Below are 22890 nucleotides of genomic sequence, written 5' to 3'. Positions count from 1 at the left end.
TGGGTCTGTTGACTTGATATTGTTTGAACATCTTTTATGCATTTTATACCTGTCCTACTCCTATTTTGTCAATGCCACAAAGATGCTCTTATTTACTGTATTTTCATGGTTCTCAGTATCAGATGTCATACAAACTTAATATAGAAAATAATCCTGTATACTAAGAAGTGGTACTGTTGGATGTCACTAAGGTAGCATCAGCCTGTGGCAGGCTATGGTGGCAAATTGCCTTGACCATCTTGAAGATAGCCCCAAAAATGAAGTGTCCCAATTCAAATAGGTCAGGCAGGATATGCTATTGTTGAGACATTTTTTAAGTGAGTTGTGCCCCATTTTACAATCTTTCTTGCCACAGTTGTTAAGCAAATCACTGTGGCTGACCAGTTAGTAACCCAGTTGTTAAGTGAATTTGGCTTCCCCATTAACTTTGCTTGTCAAAAGTTTGCAAAAGGTGATCACATGACCCTGGGACACTACAACCGTCATAAATATGAGTCAGTTGTCAAGTGTCTGAATTTTGATTACATGATCATGGGGATGCTACAAAGAACATAAATGTAAAAAATTGTCATGTCACTTTTTTCAGTGCTGTTGTAACTTTGAATGGTCATTAAATGACCTGTTAAATGAGGATTACCTGCATACAATTTATTATAGGGTAGAAGAATGCGCAAAAACATTCCTTGGAAAAATGTTTTTTGGAAGATAATGTATCACTTGTGTAGCAATTATTTCTACAAGTAGTCCTCGTCTTACGACCACATTTGAGCCCAAAATTGCTTTGTAATTATAATTGCTTTGCGCCATTTTATGACCTTTCTTGCCACAATGGTTAAGTTAGTAACACGGTTGTTAAGTGAATCTGGCTTCCCCATTGACCTTTCTTGTCAGATCACAAAAGGTGAGCACATAACTATGGGACACTGCAGCTGTCATAAATACATGCTAGTTGCCAAGCATTTGGATTCTGATCACATGACCATCTGGATCCTGCAACGGTCATAAGTGTGAAAAATGGTCATACATCCCTTTTCTAGTGCTTCTGTAACTTGGAATGGTCACTAAATGAAAGGTTGTATGCTGAGGACTACCTGCATTGGTAAAGGTCTCTTCTCCACGTGTTGCTGGTTTCGTGGTCATCTTTCCCAGAAAAAGTTTTCAAGACGGTCAGCCACATTTTTTTTGCACAGCAGCACTGTTGAATTTCTATGATAAATGTAGCAGGCAAAGATGGGGAGTAGGAGTCAGCATGCATGGGGCAACCTAAGCCATGGTTGGGTTCTACAGGTGGATGTCTGGATGAAAACAGCTCTTCCCAATCTAGGAGCAATAACTATTATGAAATATGACAGCAGTTTCTTCAAGGTATTCTACATTATGGAGGAAAACTTCAAAAGATACTTTGTAAGATTTATTTATGTACAGATTTTTTGGAAAATAAATCAATGAATTAATAAAACATAAATGCACTGGGGGCAAATAAGTGATGCAAGCCTTTCTGACTGTCAAAGCAACAGCAGAAATGAATAGTGTTGCAGTATGTGAAATACATGAGGAAGTATGAGGTTTCAGAACAGGAGCGATGAGAACAAACAGCTGGTCTTGGCATTGGATATCCGAACAAGTGGCAATGCATGGAAGTTCACAAGCAGAGCAGGAACACAAATAAAAAAAATGTAATATTGGAGAAATCAAACAAAGAACTAGGAAAATGGCAAGGCTGGATACAAACATCTCAAGAAGACAATTTCACACATGCTTCCAATCAAGATTAGGTACTGAGAGTTGTAAAAAACATCTTCCTGACCTTTTTAGTAGCCTTGTGTGATCTTTTCTTACTAACGAGAGCATGCTGGTTGTACAAGCGGCCCTTGGTGTGAAGATGATTCTACCAAATGAGGATAAAAAATACAAAGAAGTCATAGTGCTACCAGTAGTAGAGATGAAAGAGATTTATCTCTGGGTTATAAGGAAGTGTCACTGATGCTTTCCTACTGAATCCCTGTAGTATTATGATTGTCCAATTGGAGAAGGCTACCACAGGATTTAATTTCTCTCCCTAGTCTCTATTGAAAGATATGAATTAATTTTAGAACTTTTTACCTCTTTTGTGATACAGAAATTTAGATAAAAAGCATGCCTCTTAAATAAAATTAATATATATCGGAAGTTGTTTCCCTTTCAAAGAAAGGTTTTTCATAAATCAGTCTGAAAGAAAAGTCCTGTTAAAATGGAATTTAAAAACACCCCCCACCCCCACCCCTGAGTTAGTTCATTTAGCCTTTATCCATTTCTTCCAGGCTTTCTATCTGATATACTGTTTGTTGTTATGGTTTATGATTTACTGTTGATATTCTCCTTCTGTTGATTCTGTTGGATGAATTCCTCCCCCCAGTTTTCTAATCTTGTATATTAGTCTGTTTCTGAAATACACAACCACACCAACAAAAATAGCAGCACCACAAAGACCATATATTAATCCTCCTATCACTCTAGGTTTTGCAAAATTCCTACCAACATAAAGTCGTGAAGGTGGTCCACTGTCTATGCTACCCCCATAGCCTTGATACTGACAGTTGGGAGGTTTCCAGCCATAATCACAGTGACAATGTTTACGACTATTGCACACTCCCCGATTATGGCACTTTGTGACATTACAATCAACCATTAAGCTGGTGATACTGACACACTTCTGATGGATGCATATCCTGCCACTGCCACAAGGGGTGCTATCCTTCACTGCACCAATATCCTCGATCTCGCTTCCAATGTGGTAGTCGATACCCCAGCATCGCTTTTTGCCAATGGAAAATTGAATTATTGTACTGTGTTCCTCCAAAGAAGGCAAGTTTTTCACATTTTCACACTGGATACGGCCACACAGGATATTCTCAACTTTACATTTTTTATAGTTCTTATATTTAAGGCCACAGTTTCCAAAACGATCTCCTTTGGTATTCATTTCCCGGAAGCAAACATCAGAAGCAGCTATTGCTCTGCTGCCAAAAATTGTTTTGCACTGTTTGTCGTGAGTATTGCAATTCCCATTGTAACAATATGCACCATCACTGCATGGGACACCATCCAGCACATGAACATCTTCAGGACACTTGTCAGAGGTTCCATTGCAGTATTCAGGAAGATCACAACTGCTAGTCTTCTCTCTGCAAACAGTTCCAGCTACTTGATACTGACACTTGTCACAACATAAGCCAAATGCACAAGTGGCACCAGGTTGCAACATACAATTAGATAGGCAACAGGGATCTGACTTGCACTGAGCTGCAGAACCACAATCGCATTGCTCTCCATCATCCACTATCTTGTTTCCACAAAATTTGATGGTGTATATTTTACTTGGATTTTGTTGCTCTAATAAACACTTTGCATTTCTGTTCTTGAAATAATCCTTATAGCTACAATTGCTGAACTTATCATAGCCTGAAAGGACATCAGCCATAATACACGCAACTTTATCACATGAACAATATTTGTTATCATGGCTCATTCCAAGATTATGTCCTAGCTCATGAACAAATATGAAAGATATAGTGAACAGTCTTGTAGTTATGTATTGTTCAACAGCAGATCCATAGTCATCTCTACAAATTCCTCCTGTGTATGCTAATCCTAGGTCACTAAAATGCTTGAATGCAAATAAATGAGCAGCATCATTCCTTAGGCGTTTTTGCAGTGAATCTCTTCTCCATTTAGTGAAAGATCTAAGGGTCCTATGTATGTCCGAATGAAGCTTTATGAGATTCCTTTGGGTCCAGATTTCCAGTCCAGCTAAAGACAGTTTAACAGACAGTGGTTCATATAATGAATTTGCCATATGAAGAATATCCATAACACTCATAGCAACTAGAGTTTTATTGCTGTTAAATTTCAAATATCGTTCATAATCTATCACAAAAGCAATCTCTGCATATCTAGTGTGTGGCCACCATTTGAAAGCACTTCTATCCTGTAGGCTTTCCATTTTTGGCATGATGGCCTTTTGATACCATTCCTCTTCTTTTGTTAGCCCACATCTCATGGAGACGGCACCTTGTTCTTCTTCCAGAGCATATACAACATGCTGAAAGATAGCAGATTCCTCAACTGGCTCAATCTCATATGTTTTATTTTCTAATTGCAATATACCCCTGAGTCCTCCCGAGCAAAAGCTGAGGGTGACCAGGGAAGAGGGTTTATCTTGAACGAAGCCACGATAAAAACAATCATCCCTGATGAAAGGTTGGTCCATCCGGAGATCTCCTTCTTCATTATAGTAGAACACAGGAAAGTGCTTAGGTACCAAACCCCACTTCTGTCTGAGATGCACCACTTGGTTATTCCCTCCAATCTGCAGTAAATAGCTTATGTGTTCTGGTTCCTCCAGTCCAGACTTGGGAGTCACTTTTGTCGGAATGATTGTTTCATAAGAAATACGCCTAAAGCCTGGAGGCCATCTCTCTTCAAGAGTCTCAGCCAAGCTCTTCCTCAACAGCATCACAAATAGCCATGAAATACACTTGTTCATTTCCCACCAAGGGAAAGAAAACCATCAAAGTAGAACCTCTGACACCTTATTCATGGAAAGGAAGTTCACTGTAACTTTTGCTGGACTAGAGAAAAATGAGGAAGCATGTGTATGAATCGGAAGATGAAATATTCTGACCATAGCAACAATAAACACATGGAATTCTTTGGAATATGGGTGGAGCTTAACAGAGCAACAACAAAAACGGACAGCAAAAGAATTGTTTAGACAATGCTAAGTTTTAAATTTGAGTGCCCTCCCCCTTACTGGAAAGTTGGAGACAATGCATAAATGGACCAATACACAACAGACACTTTGCTTGTTTCAAAGATACTTGAGATGCTCTAGTATTGGAATGGTCCATGATAGAAGTAAAGCCCACAACATCTCTCTATTGAAAATTCAAAAATATTTTTAAAGAGAACATTTTGGAATATTCCAAACTGATCTAAGAATAAGAATTCTTGATAATGAGCCATTAATAGCTTTGGGTGCTTAAAAATGTTTAAATGGTACCAACAGATTTGAAATTAAAGTTAAATTAGAGTAAAGTAGAATAAAATTCTATTGGACTCTTGTGAAGCCAGCATCTGGATTACTTTTTTGCCATGCATAACAGCTCCTCTGTTGATTTTTCCAGGATAGATGGAAGTGAAAAGGGAAAACTTAAAGCCCCTGTTTAATTTTGGAGCAGGCGCGTCAAGCATTGCTGATATTTTATCTTTATTTATGCCAACGCATCAATAAAGGCACCTAAGAAGGAGATAGAGGAAGTTCCATTTTTATGTTTCTATTTTAATGAATACCACACTGATTGAATTTCTCCCCTACTGATTCCCAAACCAGAACCTTATCACAGTATAACACAGTATTGAATTCCCCAAAAAGTAGAATCTCCATGATATGTTGAAATTTTCAGGGACTGCAGGGATTCCAAACAGAATATGCTTAACTCGGAATACTCTGTGATGGATAATAACAATTTGGACATTGGTTATCAAATCATTAATAGCAAGCTGCTGATATGGTTCAGTTAGATCGAATTATGCAAACTCTCCATGTGGCAAGAACAGCAAGCAAGAGTTGTTGTAAGGAAAAAGAAGGAAACTGAGTTTGATATGTTTGCCTTCTTGAGTTATGGCATACAGGAATAGGATCTCCTGCTTGAGCAGGCGGCTGGACCAGAAGACCTCCAAGGTTCTGTTCTGTTCTATTCTATTCTATTCTATTCTATTCTATTCTATTCTATTCTGTTCTGTTCTGTTCTGTTCTGTTCTGTTCTGCTCTGCTCTGCTCTGCTCTGCTCTGCTCTACTCTACTCTACTCTACTCTACTCTACTCTATTCTATTCTATTCTATTCTACTCTACTCTACTCTACTCTACTCTACTCTACTCTACACTACTCTACTCTACTCTACTCTACTCTACTCTACTCTACTCTACTCTATTCTCATTCTAAATGTTTAAGTACCTTATTTTTGATGTTTCTATAGTCCTTATTTCTCATAGGTTTTAACACTGCCACAATGGCCATAGCTTGCTGCATCTTTGCTCCACACCTTCGTGCTTAACATGATTTTCAAGTTCTTGTTCACTTTTTCCATATGAGGCCAAAGCAATTTTCCGGATTAGGGGTGTATGATAGAGCCTGTCTCTTGGCTTTTTTTGGGTGGTCATTTTATATGTTCAGTTGCTATGTGTTTTTGTCTTTGTATTATCTGTTTTATTTATTGTATTATAGGTCGCCTAGAGTCATTTATGTAAGAAAGGCAGCTGTGTAAGTTGAATACATAAAAAAATAAAATAAAGACTACCACAATGTGGCAGATGCCTCTGGGTAGGAAGGACCTCGTTCCACCTGTCTTCAAGAAGATGGTAGCTTGTCCTTACTCAAGAGACCGTTGCTGGTTTCAGCTTTACTGGACAATTCTCATCCAGACTCCAACCTTTCCGTTTGGGGGGATCATTACTGAGAATGCATAGCTCCAAAAGGCCCTGGAAGAAGTGGATTATCTGGATCTCTAGCAGTTGGCTTTCATACCAGGATATAGCACTAAAACATTAATCACATTAGTTAAGTCTGGTGGGCCCGGGAAGGGGCTGGTGTATATGTCCTGGTCACCCTAGTTCTCTCAGCAGCTTTCAGTACCATCAGTTAAGGTATTGGACTGGTTCAGAGGATTGAGAGAGGGAGGCCCAGGTCTTCAGTGGTTTTCCTGTCCCCTTCAAGGCTGGTTTCCAATCAGTATTAGTAGAAAAAGGAATGGTCTAGCCCACAGGTCTGCAACCCGTGGCTCCGGAGCCACATGCGGCTCTTTCAGCCGTCTCCTGTGGCTCCCAGTCCTCTGCCATGTGCAGTCCTGGGGGAAAAAAACTGGGACTAAAAAGGTTCAACCAATCAATTCAAATATGCAGGGTAGGTGCATATCTCGCCTTGGCTCCACTCTTCAGTCAAACCCTGTTCTGCACATGCGCGCATGTACGCGCATGCGCACACATTTTTTGCGGCTCCCAGTTTTTCCTTTCGTGAGGGAACCGGTTCCAAGTGGCTCTTTCACTGTTTCAGGTTGCTGACCCCTGATCTAGCCATAGTGGGCTGCCACAGAGCATGAATGTCTCCTCCTTCATATTTAATCTCTACATGAAACTGTTGGGGTGATTTAGCATGGGATTCAGTATCATCAGCATGGTGAAGATACTTGGTTGTGTATCTTAGCTTGGGCTGGCCAAGTGATACAAGGTGCTTTCCCAATGCCTGGGGGCTGTGTAAATCTGGATGGCTAAAGTTTCAGCTCTGCCTTGGTAACAGTTTTAGCCCCTTCCCCTGGAACTAGTGATTTTCCATAATGGGGAAGGGGAATATATTCCTCTGGTCAGGATGTATAATGTAGGGATTCTCCTGGACTCACAACTCTTGCTCAAGGAACCGTTGGCGGCTTTGGCCGGGACAACTTTTGCAGAGATACATCTTGTGCATCAGTTGTACTTACTATATTTCTAAATAGAGAAACAATGTTCATAGTCACTCATGCCTTAATAATTTGATTGGACTATTGCAGCATGGTCTACCTGGGGCTGCCCTTGAACAGCATTGAGCTGGTCCAGCTTTCAGGGGCCTACTCATCTGTATTATACCCATGCAACAATGCTGCTGTGTAAGTGATGCCAGTTCCTAATAGGCTTGAGTACAATTGAAGATGGTTGCTATCTTTAAAGTGCTAAATAGCTTAGGGGCAGATTTCTTGCAGGACTGCTTCTCCCTGGTGATTTCTGCCCATCCTACCAGATCTGGTAAAGTAGGCAGGCTCTGGGTACCACTGAAAAGAACAATGTCTTGTGATGATCCTCAATAGCATACCTTTTCTGTTATGCTACCTGGCCTAAGGAACAGCATCACCTCCCCAAATGTGGACAGCTTCTATTCTAGTGGGTTTTCAAAAGGTTTTGTCCCATAGACATCAGAGTCAAGAAGTTAGTATTGTAGTGGGCTGGTTGTATGCAATTAGTGGTTTTGCAGTTTTAATGAGTTTCGGTATACTTATTTTTCATTTTTTGGTAAAGTTTAATGGACCCCTTTGTTTTCATCTTGTTTGCTGCTTCTTACACACATTCTGAACATGATGCAGCTGCTGATCTTCATTGTCCTGTGAAAAGTCAAGTTCATCTGAAACTAGGTGATCTGACTTCTTAGTACAGTCTTGGGGTCATACTAAAGAACCTTGTACAGCATACTTGCTTAGTATAAACCACCTTATTGAAAAACCGCCGTATTCTACATCCATCAGTCTGTGCACAGAATATTGATATAATCCTCTGCAGTGTAAGCAGAGACTGATATGTCTGAAACTATGTCCAGTGATGGCAAGGAAGGCATTTCTTATGCTATCTGAGCTTGTTGCTTTGCATTTTTAATCCACTCAGTGTGATACCATGTGCTTTAGTTTCTCTTTCTGGTTTCTGACACTTGCCCAGTGCAGTTTCACTGGCTAGTGTTTTTTCTTGAGTCATTGCAAATGTCCATTTCAGTTTAGGAAAAAAAAGCCTCTTTTGGTGTTCTTCATCATGAACTCCTGTACTAGGAAATGTCCCAGGATCTTTTCTAAAAATGCCCCAAAGCTGCAGGCGCTCACTGAAAATGGATAAAAGACATCCTCCTGACCCATTCAATAGTCTCGTATGATAAAGAGGCAGTGCCACATTCCCATTCCTTGTCTCAGATAACACTGGAGGATGAGATGGTACTTAGGTTTTATTGAAGTTCAAGAATCAAATATTTAGATTATGAGGGAAGGAGGCTGTCGGTGTCCCTTATCCTATGGAGGGCTGATGATCAGTTCTCCAGCACAGGGATGTCTTATATAAAGAAGACTCCCTACCAAGGCAAATTCTTTCCTCAAATCTGATTCTTCCATGAAGTCTTCCAGCACACAGGGCAGATTCCAGTCTTGAACTCATAGCAGTCAGCTATTTTCATGCTTGGGATTTTCCTACTGCAGAGAACATGCCAGGTGCCCCTTGATGTGAAGATGAGTCTGCCACATGGGAAAGATGTTGAGAAGAGCACTACTGGTAGTAAATGCAATATACGTTGATACCTGTGCTATCCATAAAAGCCATGAGTGACTTTTGTTGTTGTTGCAACATTTTTCTCCTCTTTGAGCAATAGCTGCTACGAAGTTGACTGCCAGGCTGGAAGACCCTACTTCAGGAGGATCAGCTTCTCCTAAACACCTATACTATGTTTCTATTAGAATTTTTAAAAGGCAATTTTAAATTATTTTCTTCTTGTTTGGCAATTAAGTAATGTAGTAAAAAAAATTCCCAATGAAATGCTTTTAGTATTTACCAGAGCAATAAAACAGAACTTTTACAAATGACGCTGCCTGAAATTAAGTTCAATTTTTTCAGCCTTATAAATTAATACTCAAATTCCAGAGGCTCAAATGCATTTTATATAATAATATCCATTACCTCTTCTGAACACATTTGATATACTTCATTTCTGTGATTTACCATTTACTCACTTCTGTAGTTGATGACTCAGTTCTTCTCCTAAGCCTTCTAAATAAGCGAATAAATCCATATCTGAAATATATCCCTACACTAACCAAAACAAAAGCAGAGGAAAGGACATATATAATCCCTCCAATAATTCCAGCTTTTGCTATTGTGCTTAAGTGTTTGCGTGGTTGAGGAGGTCCACTATCAATGCTGCCACCATGGCCTTTCTTCAGGCAGTCTGGAGGACCCCAGCCATAATCACAATGACAATGTTTGCGACTGTTGCACACTCCCCGATTATGGCACTTGGTGAAGTTACAATCGTATTTCAAGAGAGACACGCTCACACATTTTCTGTTAATGCACATCTTATCTTTCCCACAAGGACTTCCGTCTGTCACTGCTCCAATATCAGCTGTCTTCATTCCACTGTGGTAGTCTGTACTCCAGCACTGCTTATCACCAAGGGGGACTTGGATTATGGCACTGTGTTCCTCCAAAGAAGGTAAGATTTGGACATTTTCACATTGGATTCGCCCACAGAGGGTATTCTTAATTTGACATTTGTGGTAAATTCCATGCTTATTAAGGCCACAATTGCCAAAGCGATCTCCTTTAGCATTCATTTCTCTGAAGCAAATATCTGTAGCAGTTTTTGCACTAAAGCCAAAAATCATTTTGCACTGTGTATCTTCAGATATGCAGTTTCCACGATAACAGTATGCATTATTACTACATGGGGCACCATCCTGCATATAAACATCTTCTGGACACCACTCGGAAGTCCCGTTGCAGTATTCAGGAAGATCACAATAGTTAGTCTTCTTTCTGCAAATAGTTCCAGATTTAAGGTGCTGACACTTAGCACAGCACTCACCAAAAGCACAACTGACACCAGAACGAAATGTACAATTAGACTGACAACATGGATCCAGCTTGCATTGAGCTTCTGAACCACAGTCACATTGCTCTTCCTTATCTACTACTTTATTGCCACATGATTTGATTTTAAAGATTCTATCAGGGTCTGGAGGACTTAACAAGCATGGAGCATTCATTGTGAGAAAATAGTCATTATAACTACAATTGCTAAATTTATCAGTCACTTCATGAACTGGAGCCATAATGCAATGTACGTTACCACAACTACAGTACTGTTCATCATGCTGCATACCAAGATTATGCCCTAATTCATGGGCTAATATGCTACTGACAATGGACAAACTGGTAGTCTTATATGAGATAACAGCAGATCCCATCCTTTCATCACAAACTGTTCCTACATAAGCTGACCCAAGTGAAGATTCAAAAGATTTATATGCAATTAAGTGAGCAACATCACTTTTTAGATGGTTAACCAAGAAGTCTCTCCTCCAGTCAGTGAAATCCTGAAGGGTGCTATCTATGGCAGGAGAAATCGTTATGAAGTTCTTTTGGGACCAGATTTCCAATCCAGCTACAGATAGTTGAACAAAAAGAGGTTCATAAAAAGAATTGGCAATATGAATAATGTCAAGAACCTGCAAAGCAGTAAGAGTTTCATTTCTAGCAAACATTAAATAACGTTCATGTTCAATCACAAAAGCAATCTCTACATATCGAGTACGTAGCCACCAGTCTTCTTTGGATGCAGTTTTTGAAAATACATTCTCTATGTTTTGGAACATGGCCTCTTGATGTTTTTGCTCTTCCTGTGTTAGTCCACATCTCATTTGGATAGCACTCACTTTTTCTTTTAAACGAAATATCACATGCTGAAAGGTAGTAGATCCCTGTACTGGTTCAATTTCATATGTCTTATTTTCTAACTGCAGGATGCCTTTGAGACCACCTGAGCAAATGCTGAGAGTGACCAGAGAGAAGGGTCTGTCCTGCACAAAACCATGGTAGTAGCAATCATCCCTGAAGAATGGATAGTCCAGCTGCAGATCCCCATCCTTACCATAGGTAAAGATGGGCAAATGCCTAGGAACCAAGTTCTTCTTTTGTGTGAGGTGCATGATGATATTCTTTCCCTCAAAATGAAGGAGACAAGTGACATTCTGTTGTTCCTGTTGTCCAGGTTTTGGAGTTAATAACTGTGGTATGGTCACCTCATAAGAAGCATAAATAAAGCCCTGAGGAAGTACTTGTCTGGCAGTCAAAGTCAGAAGATTACTGAGGAACATCAAGAGCCACAGAAGATGGATGGTCTTTTTCCATGGCAGGAGGAAATCTTGAAAGCACACCTTCTCATATTTCATTTCCAAAAGGAAGCTCTCTTAAAGTAGAAGACAGAGTGGTAAGAAGTTGGAAAGAATCTCAGATGTAAATAAGATGATGAAAAGGAGGGTTCTGTATATAGCAACAGTTATGTAACTTCCCTTGGAATGTGGGTGGAGCTTGAATGATGAAGAATGGAACAGACTGGCAGGAAGAGGGTTGTCTTCCCCCCATCCCCAAGTATTTTGCTGAGCAGATAAATCATATTGTCTTTTTTATGATATACTTTTCCATGTCGAATCACTTCAGAACAAGATGGCTGGGAAATAAATTTAGTAAATAAATACATACTTTTTAAATTTTTAAATTAAGACATTTCATCGTGACTCAGTAATATAGACATGAGTACAGAAAGCACCACAAATTTAAAAAAGTAGATGCCCTTATTTTGACACAGATTCTGTGGATTAATAAAGATATGAATCAAAAGATGATCAAATGAATATTCCATTAAACCAATCATATATCTTGGGGAAGGTAAAGCAGCAGACCTGAATGATTTTTCTTCTTCATGTTGTTCTCTTTAAAGGAGGTTTCACATTACCTAGAGCAGGGGTAGGCAACCTTGGCTCTTTTATGACTCATGGACTTCAACTCCCAGAATTCCTGAGTCAGCATAGCTGACTCAGGAATTCTGGGAGTTGAAGTCCATGAGTCATAAAAGAGCCGAGGTTGCCTACCCCTGACCTAGAGGAAGCCATTTTAATTTTTACAGCTGCTGACAGGTTCCTATTGGTATGTATGCTGCATGTAACAGCATTATAGTCACTGTTTTCAATGGCTTTAAAGCAGCCTTGGGAAGTCAGAAGATTATAATCTATGAATAAATTGCTGAATGATATGCCCAGGATTATCATTCCACTTGTTCAATTATAACACCAATAAAAACTGTCCTTTTGTCTTTAAATTAGAATTCTAATTTGCAACCTCGATGGAATTTTGTCTTTGTACTTGTATTCAGTGTATGTAACGTAGTAGTGTCATATCAATAAATAATAAAATATAACTATACACGTACAAATACATTCATAGAAATATACATGCATACATGCACACATCTGTCTGATCCTTGGCAAGGATTCTCAAAATTTGCAACCCACACCTACCACGCACCCAACCTTAAAGCACGGAAGACAATTTCACAATCTGGGGTCATTCCTCAAACATTTGGCAACACACTGAAATGAGGAGAAAAGTAAAGCTTCTCCTCCTGTTCCAGGATACAGCTTTCTTACTTATTTCCATTTTCTCCTAAGAAAAGTACTACTAAGCATTCTGATCTAATGAGTTCAAGCAGTCCTGTGACAAGAAAATCATTATGTTCCTTAATTTCATGGAACCAAGGGAATTAGTTACACTGCAAGCACTGGTTTTGTATTGTGACTAAGAGGCTAAACAGAAAATAAACAAGTTTCACTTAAAACCTACATCTGCCATGAACCTCCCATAGTAGGCTACAATTATATTACCCATGGTCTTGTTATTTGCAATTTGATAATGATGCTAATTCTCAGTTTTTTAGGTGCAAAATATTTCAGAACAATTTTTTTTTAAAAAGCAGTTTTTTCTACTTCCTCTGTTATGAAGAACTAATTGGAATATTTATTCATTGGCAAAGAATTCATGATAAATAAAGCTTCCATCAAACATGCAATTAAAAATAGTGAAAAGTTGTGAAAAGTTGTGTGACATGAAGACAGTCTAACACAGGGGTGTCAAACTCGCACCATTACGTGACATTACTGCTAAGCTTGTAAGCCGCCCTGAGTCTTCGGAGAAGGGCGGGATATAAATGGAATTAAAATTTTTAAAAAAATGTCACGATGTATCACAACTTTTTTTGCATTGCCGGAGCTGGGGAGGGTGTGGTCTCCGTATGATACAACCAGCCCATGGGCTGGCAGTTTGACAGCCCTGCTTTAGACTGAAGAATACTATACCAACAGAGCACCAGACACAAAAATCATGTACAATGGTTTGTACTTTGTGTACTATTTTCAAATAAAAGAGAAAATCAACTAAAATTTGCTTATGGATAGAAGCTGCATGGTCCAGGAGACTAAGATGCATTCATAGCACAAGATGAAAAAACCTCTAATTCAGTAATCTTTGAATAACATGTTACACTCTGAGAAATAACCCTATAACCTTTTTAGTGAGATCACTACTGAAGAATAAAATCTACAGAGTACAGCAACAAAATACATACAAAATAATTTATTAAATAATTTGAAATAATCCCTCAGTAATAATTCTCATGGTTATACAATAACAAAGCACATTTTTAAGTAGTTACTGTATTATACAATGTGATAAGTAATATATCATAGTTGGATGAGATCTCTTTTTTAAAGATATATGGTGAACTGGGTCTGTTTTGAAGAAGTGTTACTGTTCAGAAATAAAAATTAATTCTTACAGGAAAGTCAAGTGATAACAAATGCAGTGGTCAGGTATGGATTATGAAAGGAAATTTAAAGATAAAATAGTGGGCAAGACAGACTGTAAGTTACACAGAATGGTTAAAAATTAGGTCGAGTTTTTGAAAATAATGACAGCAATATTATATTACACAATTCCAGAAATAATGTACTGTATTCATTTCAGATGTTTGATTGCTGAAGGAACATTTCTGCTATTGCACACAAAACTCTGCTGGTTTACACTTGTGTTTTCTGAAAAAACTACAAAACAAATCTGAACAAACTAAATTTTTTGTCATCACAATTTTACAATAATGTGTTTATTCTCATGCTTTCTAAACAGTTTCTGAATTGATGTAATACACAGGAGTCACTACAGAATAGCAGTGTAACAATTAAGCTGCAAGCAGATGCTGCAATTCCCAATACAGTTACACATGATTATATATCACTGAAGTCAATGGGAGTGTTGGTATGAGCACCAAACAATTTCACCACTACCTCAAATCTTGTATTAAATATATAAAACCCTACTAGAAGAAATATATTGTCACAGGTTAATGTGGTCTGTGGTAGATTAGTTATGCTATGATTCTGTGCAGTATTTGATCTCGTGTTCGACACCTTTGCAAATCTCTGTAATTAACAATACCTATGCAGCTCTTGAGCAAAAGGTTCTTGTATGTGCAATTTTGAGGCATTCTTTTCTAGAGAAACGTCAAACACTAGGAGCCCAATGGGATTGCTCTTACTGTAGTTTAGAGCAGTGTTTATTTTGAGCAAAATGTGACCTCTGACTTTGCTACTTCATCATCTGGTCCTTTCCCCATTCAGAGTATACAAGGATCAGCCCCAGCTGCACTTTTGCCTTTTCGAAATGGCATTTAAAATGTGCTTGTGTAAACATGCCATCTCATCATAATAGGCCATTCAGATAAATCAACTGAAGATGCCATTGCAAACTTTATCTGTCTAGGTACTCATTTTACTTCGCTAAGCAGCTCTATCATTGTCTACTTCCAATCAAATTTTATAAGCTGCATATACTCCAAGAAATACTTTCAAAAACTATTCTGTGGATCCAAAATATTATGGTACCAATTTGCAAAGTACCGAGAAGGCTCAGCTTTAACAAGAAACTTCAGTTCTTCCCTCCATGCAGCAATTTTTATAGGAAGAGCCAATTCTAGTAGTGGATAAAGTTTGAAATTTTCTATATTTTTATCTGACGGTTTTACTAATAGCCTGGATTACATCCACATAGTCTGTAACAACCTCCCATTTCAATGAGGAGGGGAATGAACTGCAACAGCGCTCTTGTGGATATTCCCCAGTAATTATCTAACTGTTCGCCCCCCTCCTCCACACGACATTCTGAGTGTCATAAGCCTTTTCATAAGGCATAAGACTAGAAAGCTACAGCGATAAAGATGGGAAAACTATCTTTAGAGGCCAAATTGCAAGAAACAAATTGCATTATCCCAGCACAATGCACTGAAAGGATATTTCTTATATCCTCCTAGCCTCCTAAGAGTTTATAATAGCAGGTTGGACATTTGTCCTCATGTCAGAATTGGAGTTATCAAAGTCTGTCATCCAACATTCAGTTTGTTATAAGATGCCAAACCCAGCTAGAAGAGCAACAGCAGAAAGAACTATTACACTGCCTTTAGTCCTTCTTCCACTGGCATTGCTGGGTGGCCCACTATCAATGCTGCCCCCATTGCCTTTCTTAAGGCAGTATGGAGGGGCCCAACCAGAGTTACAATGACAATGTTTATGAGAGTTGCATATTCCTCTGTTGTGGCATTTGGTTTGATTACAATCATAGTTCAGCAGGGAGACCTTGATGCAATCACCATTAATACATATCATGCCGCGGCCACACTGTGTGCCATCTTTCACCGCTCCAATATCAGCTACACCAATTCCAGTTGGAGAATCTGTACCCCAGCACAAATGGTTGTTAACAGTAGTTTGAATTATGGTGTTCTGCTCATTCAAATTAGGCACTTCACCAATGTTTACACACTGGACTCTGCCGCACCAGACATTATTGTTCTCACACTTCTTATACACATTCCCAGGAATAATGCCACAATTGCCAAAACGATCACCTCGAGAATTTATTTCTTTGAAGCACTCCAATGGGGCAACCAATGCTTGCTTGCCAAAGATAACTTTGCATTGCTCACTGTGAGTAGAGCATTGTCCATGATAGCAATAGCCCCCATCAGAGCACGGAGCTCCATCCTGTACATAAACATCTTCAGGACACCACTCTGAAATTCCGGTGCAGTATTCGGGAAGATCGCACATGTTAGTCCTTTCTCTACAAACTGTTCCAGCTGGAAGAAGCTGACAGTCAGCACAGCATTTTCCAAACGCACAAGTGGCTCCTGAACGCAACATACAGTTAGACTGACAACATGCATCTGATTCACAATGAAATTTTGAACCGCAATCACACTGTTCTCCACTTTCTACCACCTTGTTGCCACAGTTTTTGAGGTCATACAATTTCTCATGTTCTGGCGGAATTAAGAGACATTGCTTTCTACTAGTGTCCATTAGCTTAGAATAACTGGTATAACTGCAGTTACTGAACTTACTTGAGTTACTTTGGAAGGGAGCCATAATACAAGAATGCTGTTTACAGGTGCAGGATTTCTCATCATGCTGCATACCAAGGTTATGACCCAGTTGATGAGCAAAAGTTATTGTGAAAGAAAATAAACTAGAAGTAATAAATGCCTCAACAGCAGATGCCCAGTTCGGATCACATACAGATCCAACAAACGATAATCCAAACTTAATCCCAAAATGCTTATATACAAATAAGTGGCCAACATCATGTCTTAGATGCTGGACAAGTATCGTTTTCCTCCATGTATTGAAAGTGTCAAGCAGCTCATCTATGCTTTTTGCCATTGCAATGAGGTTCTTTTGTGACCATATTTCTAATCCAACCACCACCAGATGAATCCCAAGAGGCTTGTACAGCGAATCTGCAAGGTGAACAACATCCAGGACTTGCCTAGCAGTGACAGTTTCATTTTTACCAAATTGGACGTATCGTTCATGTTCTACTACAATTGCTATCTTCAGGTACCTGGGGTATGTTTGCCATAGTCCACTCAAAGTACTTTTGCTTATAATATTTTCTCCGTTCTGGATCATGGCCTCCTGGTGATTTTTGTCTTCTTCCATTACTCCACACCTCATTGGGATTTCATTCCCCTTCTCTTCCAGTCTGTAGACCACATGCTGAAAAGTAGAAGATGCCTGCAGAGGTTCAATTTCGTACAGCTTATTACCCACTTGTAGAAAACCTCTGAGTCCTCCTGAGCAACTACTGAGGGTGACTAGAGAGGAAGGCTCATCATGTACAAAGCCATAGTAAAAGCAGTCATTCTTTATGAAAGGGTAGTCCACCTCAATGTCTCCATCCTCATTGTAGGTAAAAATAGGGAAGTGCTTAGGAACAAAATTCCTCTTCTGCCTGAGATGAACCACGTGGCCTTTCCCTTCTATCTCCATTAAATAAGTGAGGTCTTGCGGTTCCCGGCCTCGTCGGGGTGCCATCCTTCTTGGGATAATAACTTCGTAAGATATGAAGGGAAACCCCTGAGGTGGTACCTGACAAATGGGCTGACTCCAGAATATCCCAGAGGCAAGGACAAGACAGAAAAATCCTCTCTTGGCACTACCCATCCCCATTTCTCCCTTCAGGGGACAAGGGAGGGGAGGCCTTGCCTCACGTTGGAGAGTGACAGTGATGGAAGCAGCAAGGCGGAAGGCAGAGGATAAAAATAAAAGTCCGCCGCCACCACTGTAGTGGGAGGAGGGTAGCCATGGAGTTCCCTTTGGCTGTACAGCAAACGGCTTTTTCCTGTATCTTCTGGAGGGCATTCCAGAACTTTCAGGAAAGCCCCTCCCTCTAGTGGGCAGGCAGAGTCCAATAGGACTGATCTATTCCATCAGGTAGGCTATTTTGCCATTCCAGACCACCCTAGTCCCAAGTCGCTGAAATAGAAGTAAAGTTTCATTCTTAAAACTGGTGTGTGTGTGTGTGTGTGTGTGTGTGTGTGTGTGTGTGTGTAGAATAGGTTGCTTTTAAGAACCCTCTTTATCTTCAGGTATCTTTTCCCATTCCACTGGCCAACCCACTGGATACAACCATGTATTCTATTTAGATACAGTACATCCTGGAAAACTAAATTCAAGAGCAAAGACAAATTATGATTATTATTTTACTGATTAAAAAAAAAGGAAAGCAACAATAAGTAAGCTTAACTATCTACTGTCTAGTTCAGCAGATAGAACGCTGAGCAATATCCATGTAACTGAGCTGTGTTGAGTCCTGATACATTCAGAGAATTGATGAGAGCTATGCCCTTATTTTCCATCCTGATTGTCAGGCATATGACAAATATCCTTAGGTACAAAGCAGTCTATTGCTATCTTTTGAATCCCTATTCTTGAATCAGTTGAGTTATTTAGCCCTCTGCTCTTAAAGAGGTAGGAAACCTTTAAGCAGAAAGTTATTGCCCTGAACATATTTTGGAGAGGTCAAGAAACTGGAGACAGAAGAACAATCAGGTAAAATTAAGATGCCACATATGTAATCAGAGCAGAAACAGAATCTGTTTTCTTCCACGGATTTGGACAAAAAAAATGGGGGAATTTTTTTAAAAAAATTAACATACGAAGTCTATTGTAGGCCTGATTCTGCATTTTCTGTTTCTTACCTCCATTTTCAGTAGAAAGCACACCAGGAACCCCCAAAATTGGTTTGGGAATTACAGGCTAAAAGAGGCGTCTTTTTACATAAGAGCACTTATATGAAATTCACACCCTTTTCCTGAGGTTTCTTTTGTTTAAAAAATAAAGAATTGAGGATTTTTTTAAAAAAAACAAACCCAATTTGCAAGTTATTTATTTCTATTTAAACAATTCTTAACACCATTTATTTTAGATGTATTTGTGATATATTTGAATATTTTAATCTCACATACTATTTATAATGTTCATATACACTCTTATGAGGCTTTATATCATAGTATATGAATACTATGCTAAATATGCAGTATTATCACACCTCATACCCTAACGGCATTAGTATCTCACCTTGGAATGAATTGCATATTTCTTTTCCTATACCTCATCCTCATCACCTTGCTTTTTTAAAAAAAAGGAACTGGAGAATTTATTTATTCATTTATTATTTATTTGTAGTCATAATTATTTTACGAATAACTCAAGGCAGTGAACATGTCCAACGTACAGTATCTGCCTCCTCGTATTTTCTCTACAACAACCCTGCAATGTGGATCGGGCTTAGTCAGAGGGACTGGCCCAAAGTCATCCAGCCAGCTTTCATGGCTAAGGCAGAAGATGAATTCATAATCTCCCGCTTTCTAGTTTTATGATCACCTTTCATTTCCAGATAATGTAGCTTCTTTGATCCAAAGGTTTGTGATCCCTGGAACATGTAAGGTTGGTTCTGGCCTTTAGCATGTTCACAACTTTCTTAATGGACAAAAATACATAAAGCTTATTTAATTAAATTTATTGGCCACCTAACTCCTGCAGTCTCTAATACAAAACTAAAAAAAGGCAAAAACAGAAGAAGCACTAAATCAATAGCAGCACAAGCTAAAATAGTCTGTGGAGAAAACCCACAAAATAACGAATATTAAACACTGATTATCCTTTAAACATTGATCAGCCATTATGTTAAAAAAGCAAAAGAAAGAGGCAAGATCATTGGCTCATCTGATGAAATTCCTGTTCTGTACCAGCCTGCTACCGGCCCTGCAGAAAAGGCAGGGACAACCCCTTTACAAATGGCAAGAGGCTGGAATAAAGCCTGCCAAATTTATTAACATAAAACAGACACCAACCATGAAACAGGAGCTATGAAACAGGAACTATTCAAGCGGTTGCCTTCAGCAAACCAACCCTCCCACGCATTCCCCCTTAAATACAGTTCAGGGCGTGGCTTCTCTCTGCCTCCTTCCGAGGAGCCCCATTGCCTTCCTCTGTTTACTCCTGATTGACTGCCTCCTGCGTCGGGCGTCCTTGAACAGGGCCAGCTGTGGGTCATCTTCATCCACGCTGTCAGACTCACACAGCTGGGTCTGCGTCGTGACCAGATGAGAGGAGCCTGGCTGGGGGCTCTCATCAAGCTCTTCAACACCCCCCTCCTCCTCCTCCTCTGAGTCGTCTGACCCAACTGCCGAACCCACAGGCTGACCCTGAATCACAACACTTCCTAATGCTGTGCTGTGGCCTAATACCCCAGGGCCATCCACATAAGGAATGAGTAAGACTTCTGTTTTTTTCCAAGATCTGATTCTGATTACTTTCGATGGTTTTCTTTAAGAAGTTTTATTGATTTTCTAGTTGTACTTTTCAGTATTTAAAAAGCAACGTGGCGGCTGGGTTAATTGATAATAAAATAACATACTAGTATCCTTAGTAGAAGTTTCAAGCTACTACATTAAATTTTTCCTCTCTTTTCCCCTTAACATTTACTGTCTTCTGTTTAAACTAATACAATTCTTATTAAATCAATTAAATAAAAATGACATTCTTACATTTATCAATAATTTTTGGCTTATACAATTCCTTATAATTTTAAGATTCAGTCTTTATAGACAATCAATGTCCTAATTAGTTTTCCCCAATTTTTAATTTCCCGTTAATATTTAACTTTAACATTTAATATTTATAATTTCCAAATTTTGAGTAACCAAAGTTCCCATTTTCACAATTCATCACAAAGTCTAATATTCAGAATACACATCTTATCTATTTAGATATATTCTATTTCTCACTATTTTACATCAACTAATTGATAATACAGTATAACATTCTTATTTCCTATTAATTTCCAAGTGTCTTAAGTTTAGTAATCAAATTTTCTCGTTTCAACATCAAATACTTCCTCTCTTTTTCTCTTAATGTCTATTATCATATATTTAAGCTAGTAGTTTTTATATCAGCTAAGTAAAAACATGTCTGTTACATTTATCAATATATTTTTGCTTATATATATCTTAAAATAGCTATACATTCAACCTTTATAAACGGATCAATATTCAAATTTAACTTTTAGTATTTATATTTCCAAATTTTAAAATAACCAGTTTTCTTTATCTGTTCATAACACAATCTCATATTCAAAGTACATATCTTGACAAATCGAGTATATTCTTTTTTTAAATCCTTACTAATAAATCAAAGCCCCAATTTTCTTCAGCCTTATTCTAGCTTTCTTTCTTTGCCAAGTTGCCTTCCATATCTGTGCTTTTAAAATATCATATAGATCTCCCTCTGTTATTATAGATATTGTTTTAAGTAAGAAAGGCCATCCAGTCACCATTTTTTAAAAGGGGCTAACAAATCGTCTCTCTCGGCGTACTTGTCCTGAAATGTTTATCTTCCCTTCGGTCTGTTATTCTTCTTGATCCTCAGGTTTCTTCTGGTTTATATAGAAAGTCTTTTCCATTTTCAAAGTTGTCAATCCCTTTTCTGGGTTTTCTGTTAACTTTGTTTGTTGGTCAGTTGAATCTTCTATCATAGTATTTAATTGTTCCACTTCTTCTATTATATTCTGTGTAGTTAATTCTTTGGTTGTGATCAAAGTTTGGGTTCATATATCTAGGCTGACATCTTGTTCTTTTCTGTAGCCTCTTATTTCATCAGTGGCTTTAAGAATAGCTTCATGAATTGTTTTCAACATAAATAAAATCTGTTTCTGATCTTCATCCATGTTCTCTTAGTGGTGTGAATTAAAAGCTTTACAATCAGAAAATAAAAAAAAATTATCACTGAGTATAGAACACAGCTGGGCTTCTCACAGCTGATTGCCAAGGTTACAAGTCTTGGCTTCCAGCCAAGTCTCTTTTAAACAATAACAGTTTGTAGTATCAGGTTTAGCCACAAGATGTCACCTATACTGTTTAGAATTTTCTTTTTTAAATCCAAGATTTTTATACTCCTTTTTCCAATTTTACGTCTTTTTTATAAGTAAAAACCCAAATCTTCAATAAAAATAGGAAATCTTTTAGTCTTCAAGTTTTAAAAAGATAAAAATCCAGTTAAAATCAGGTTATTGTTTCAATGTTTTAAACTCCCCTGGATAGTCAGTCGCCACTGTTTTTAGAGGGTGGGATAGATTTTCCCTTCCCTCTCTACAGGGGGAAAATACTTTGGGCAGCTTATACAGGTAAAAAAAATAGTTAGCATTGCAGAGAGGTTCAGATCTCACCCAGTCTCATCCGCGCTGCTTTGTAGGTGCCTGGTGGTAAATTTGACTTCGGCTGTCTGCAACCTAGTAACGAGCCATATTTCTATGGCCGGTCCTTCATCCACCAGTTTGGAGGGTTGCGCCGGATTGGGCGGAAGGGCTACCGCCCTCCTGTGATCAAGCGGGGATCTCCTCCTTCCTGGTCATGCCTACAGGGTGATTTTCGACCCTTTCCAGGGTCCCCCAGCAATGCGAAATCAGACATGGAAGACTTCCAAGCAGCTGCAGCAGCCGCAGCAGCAAACCAGAAGTCTACTTTTGAAGGTTTTGTTTCCCAAGGGCTGCTGATTAGAATCTTAGAGGCTTTTATAGATAAATCAGCTTGAGCAGGCCTGATTGTTCATGAATAATGAGAGAAGAA

General features: G+C 38.8%; 3 protein-coding genes across 3 annotated transcripts; all 3 read right to left on the bottom strand.

Annotated features, from left to right (window-relative positions):
• Positions 1 to 2341: 2341 nt before the first annotated feature.
• LOC308667428 (disintegrin and metalloproteinase domain-containing protein 20-like) lies at positions 2342 to 4525 on the bottom strand (the record flags this gene model as incomplete). Its single annotated transcript, XM_081326638.1, has 1 exon — positions 2342 to 4525. The coding sequence occupies one exon, from the start codon at positions 4523 to 4525 to the stop codon at positions 2342 to 2344; it is 2184 nt and encodes a 727-aa protein (XP_081182764.1).
• Positions 4526 to 9535: 5010 nt separating this feature from the next.
• On the bottom strand, positions 9536 to 11770 carry LOC308667342 (disintegrin and metalloproteinase domain-containing protein 20-like; the record flags this gene model as incomplete). The annotated part of the gene is made up of 1 exon (XM_081326529.1): positions 9536 to 11770. One exon carries the CDS (start codon positions 11768 to 11770, stop codon positions 9536 to 9538), a length of 2235 nt encoding a protein of 744 aa, XP_081182655.1.
• Positions 11771 to 15823: 4053 nt separating this feature from the next.
• On the bottom strand, positions 15824 to 17932 carry LOC308660825 (disintegrin and metalloproteinase domain-containing protein 21-like; the record flags this gene model as incomplete). The annotated part of the gene is made up of 1 exon (XM_081315436.1): positions 15824 to 17932. One exon carries the CDS (start codon positions 17930 to 17932, stop codon positions 15824 to 15826), a length of 2109 nt encoding a protein of 702 aa, XP_081171562.1.
• Positions 17933 to 22890: the final 4958 nt, after the last annotated feature.

This window comes from Vipera berus (assembly GCF_964194415.1).
Source record: "Vipera berus genome assembly, chromosome: 1".
NCBI classification, from domain to species: domain Eukaryota; kingdom Metazoa; phylum Chordata; class Lepidosauria; order Squamata; family Viperidae; genus Vipera; species Vipera berus.
This window is presented reverse-complemented; position numbering and strand designations above follow the sequence as displayed.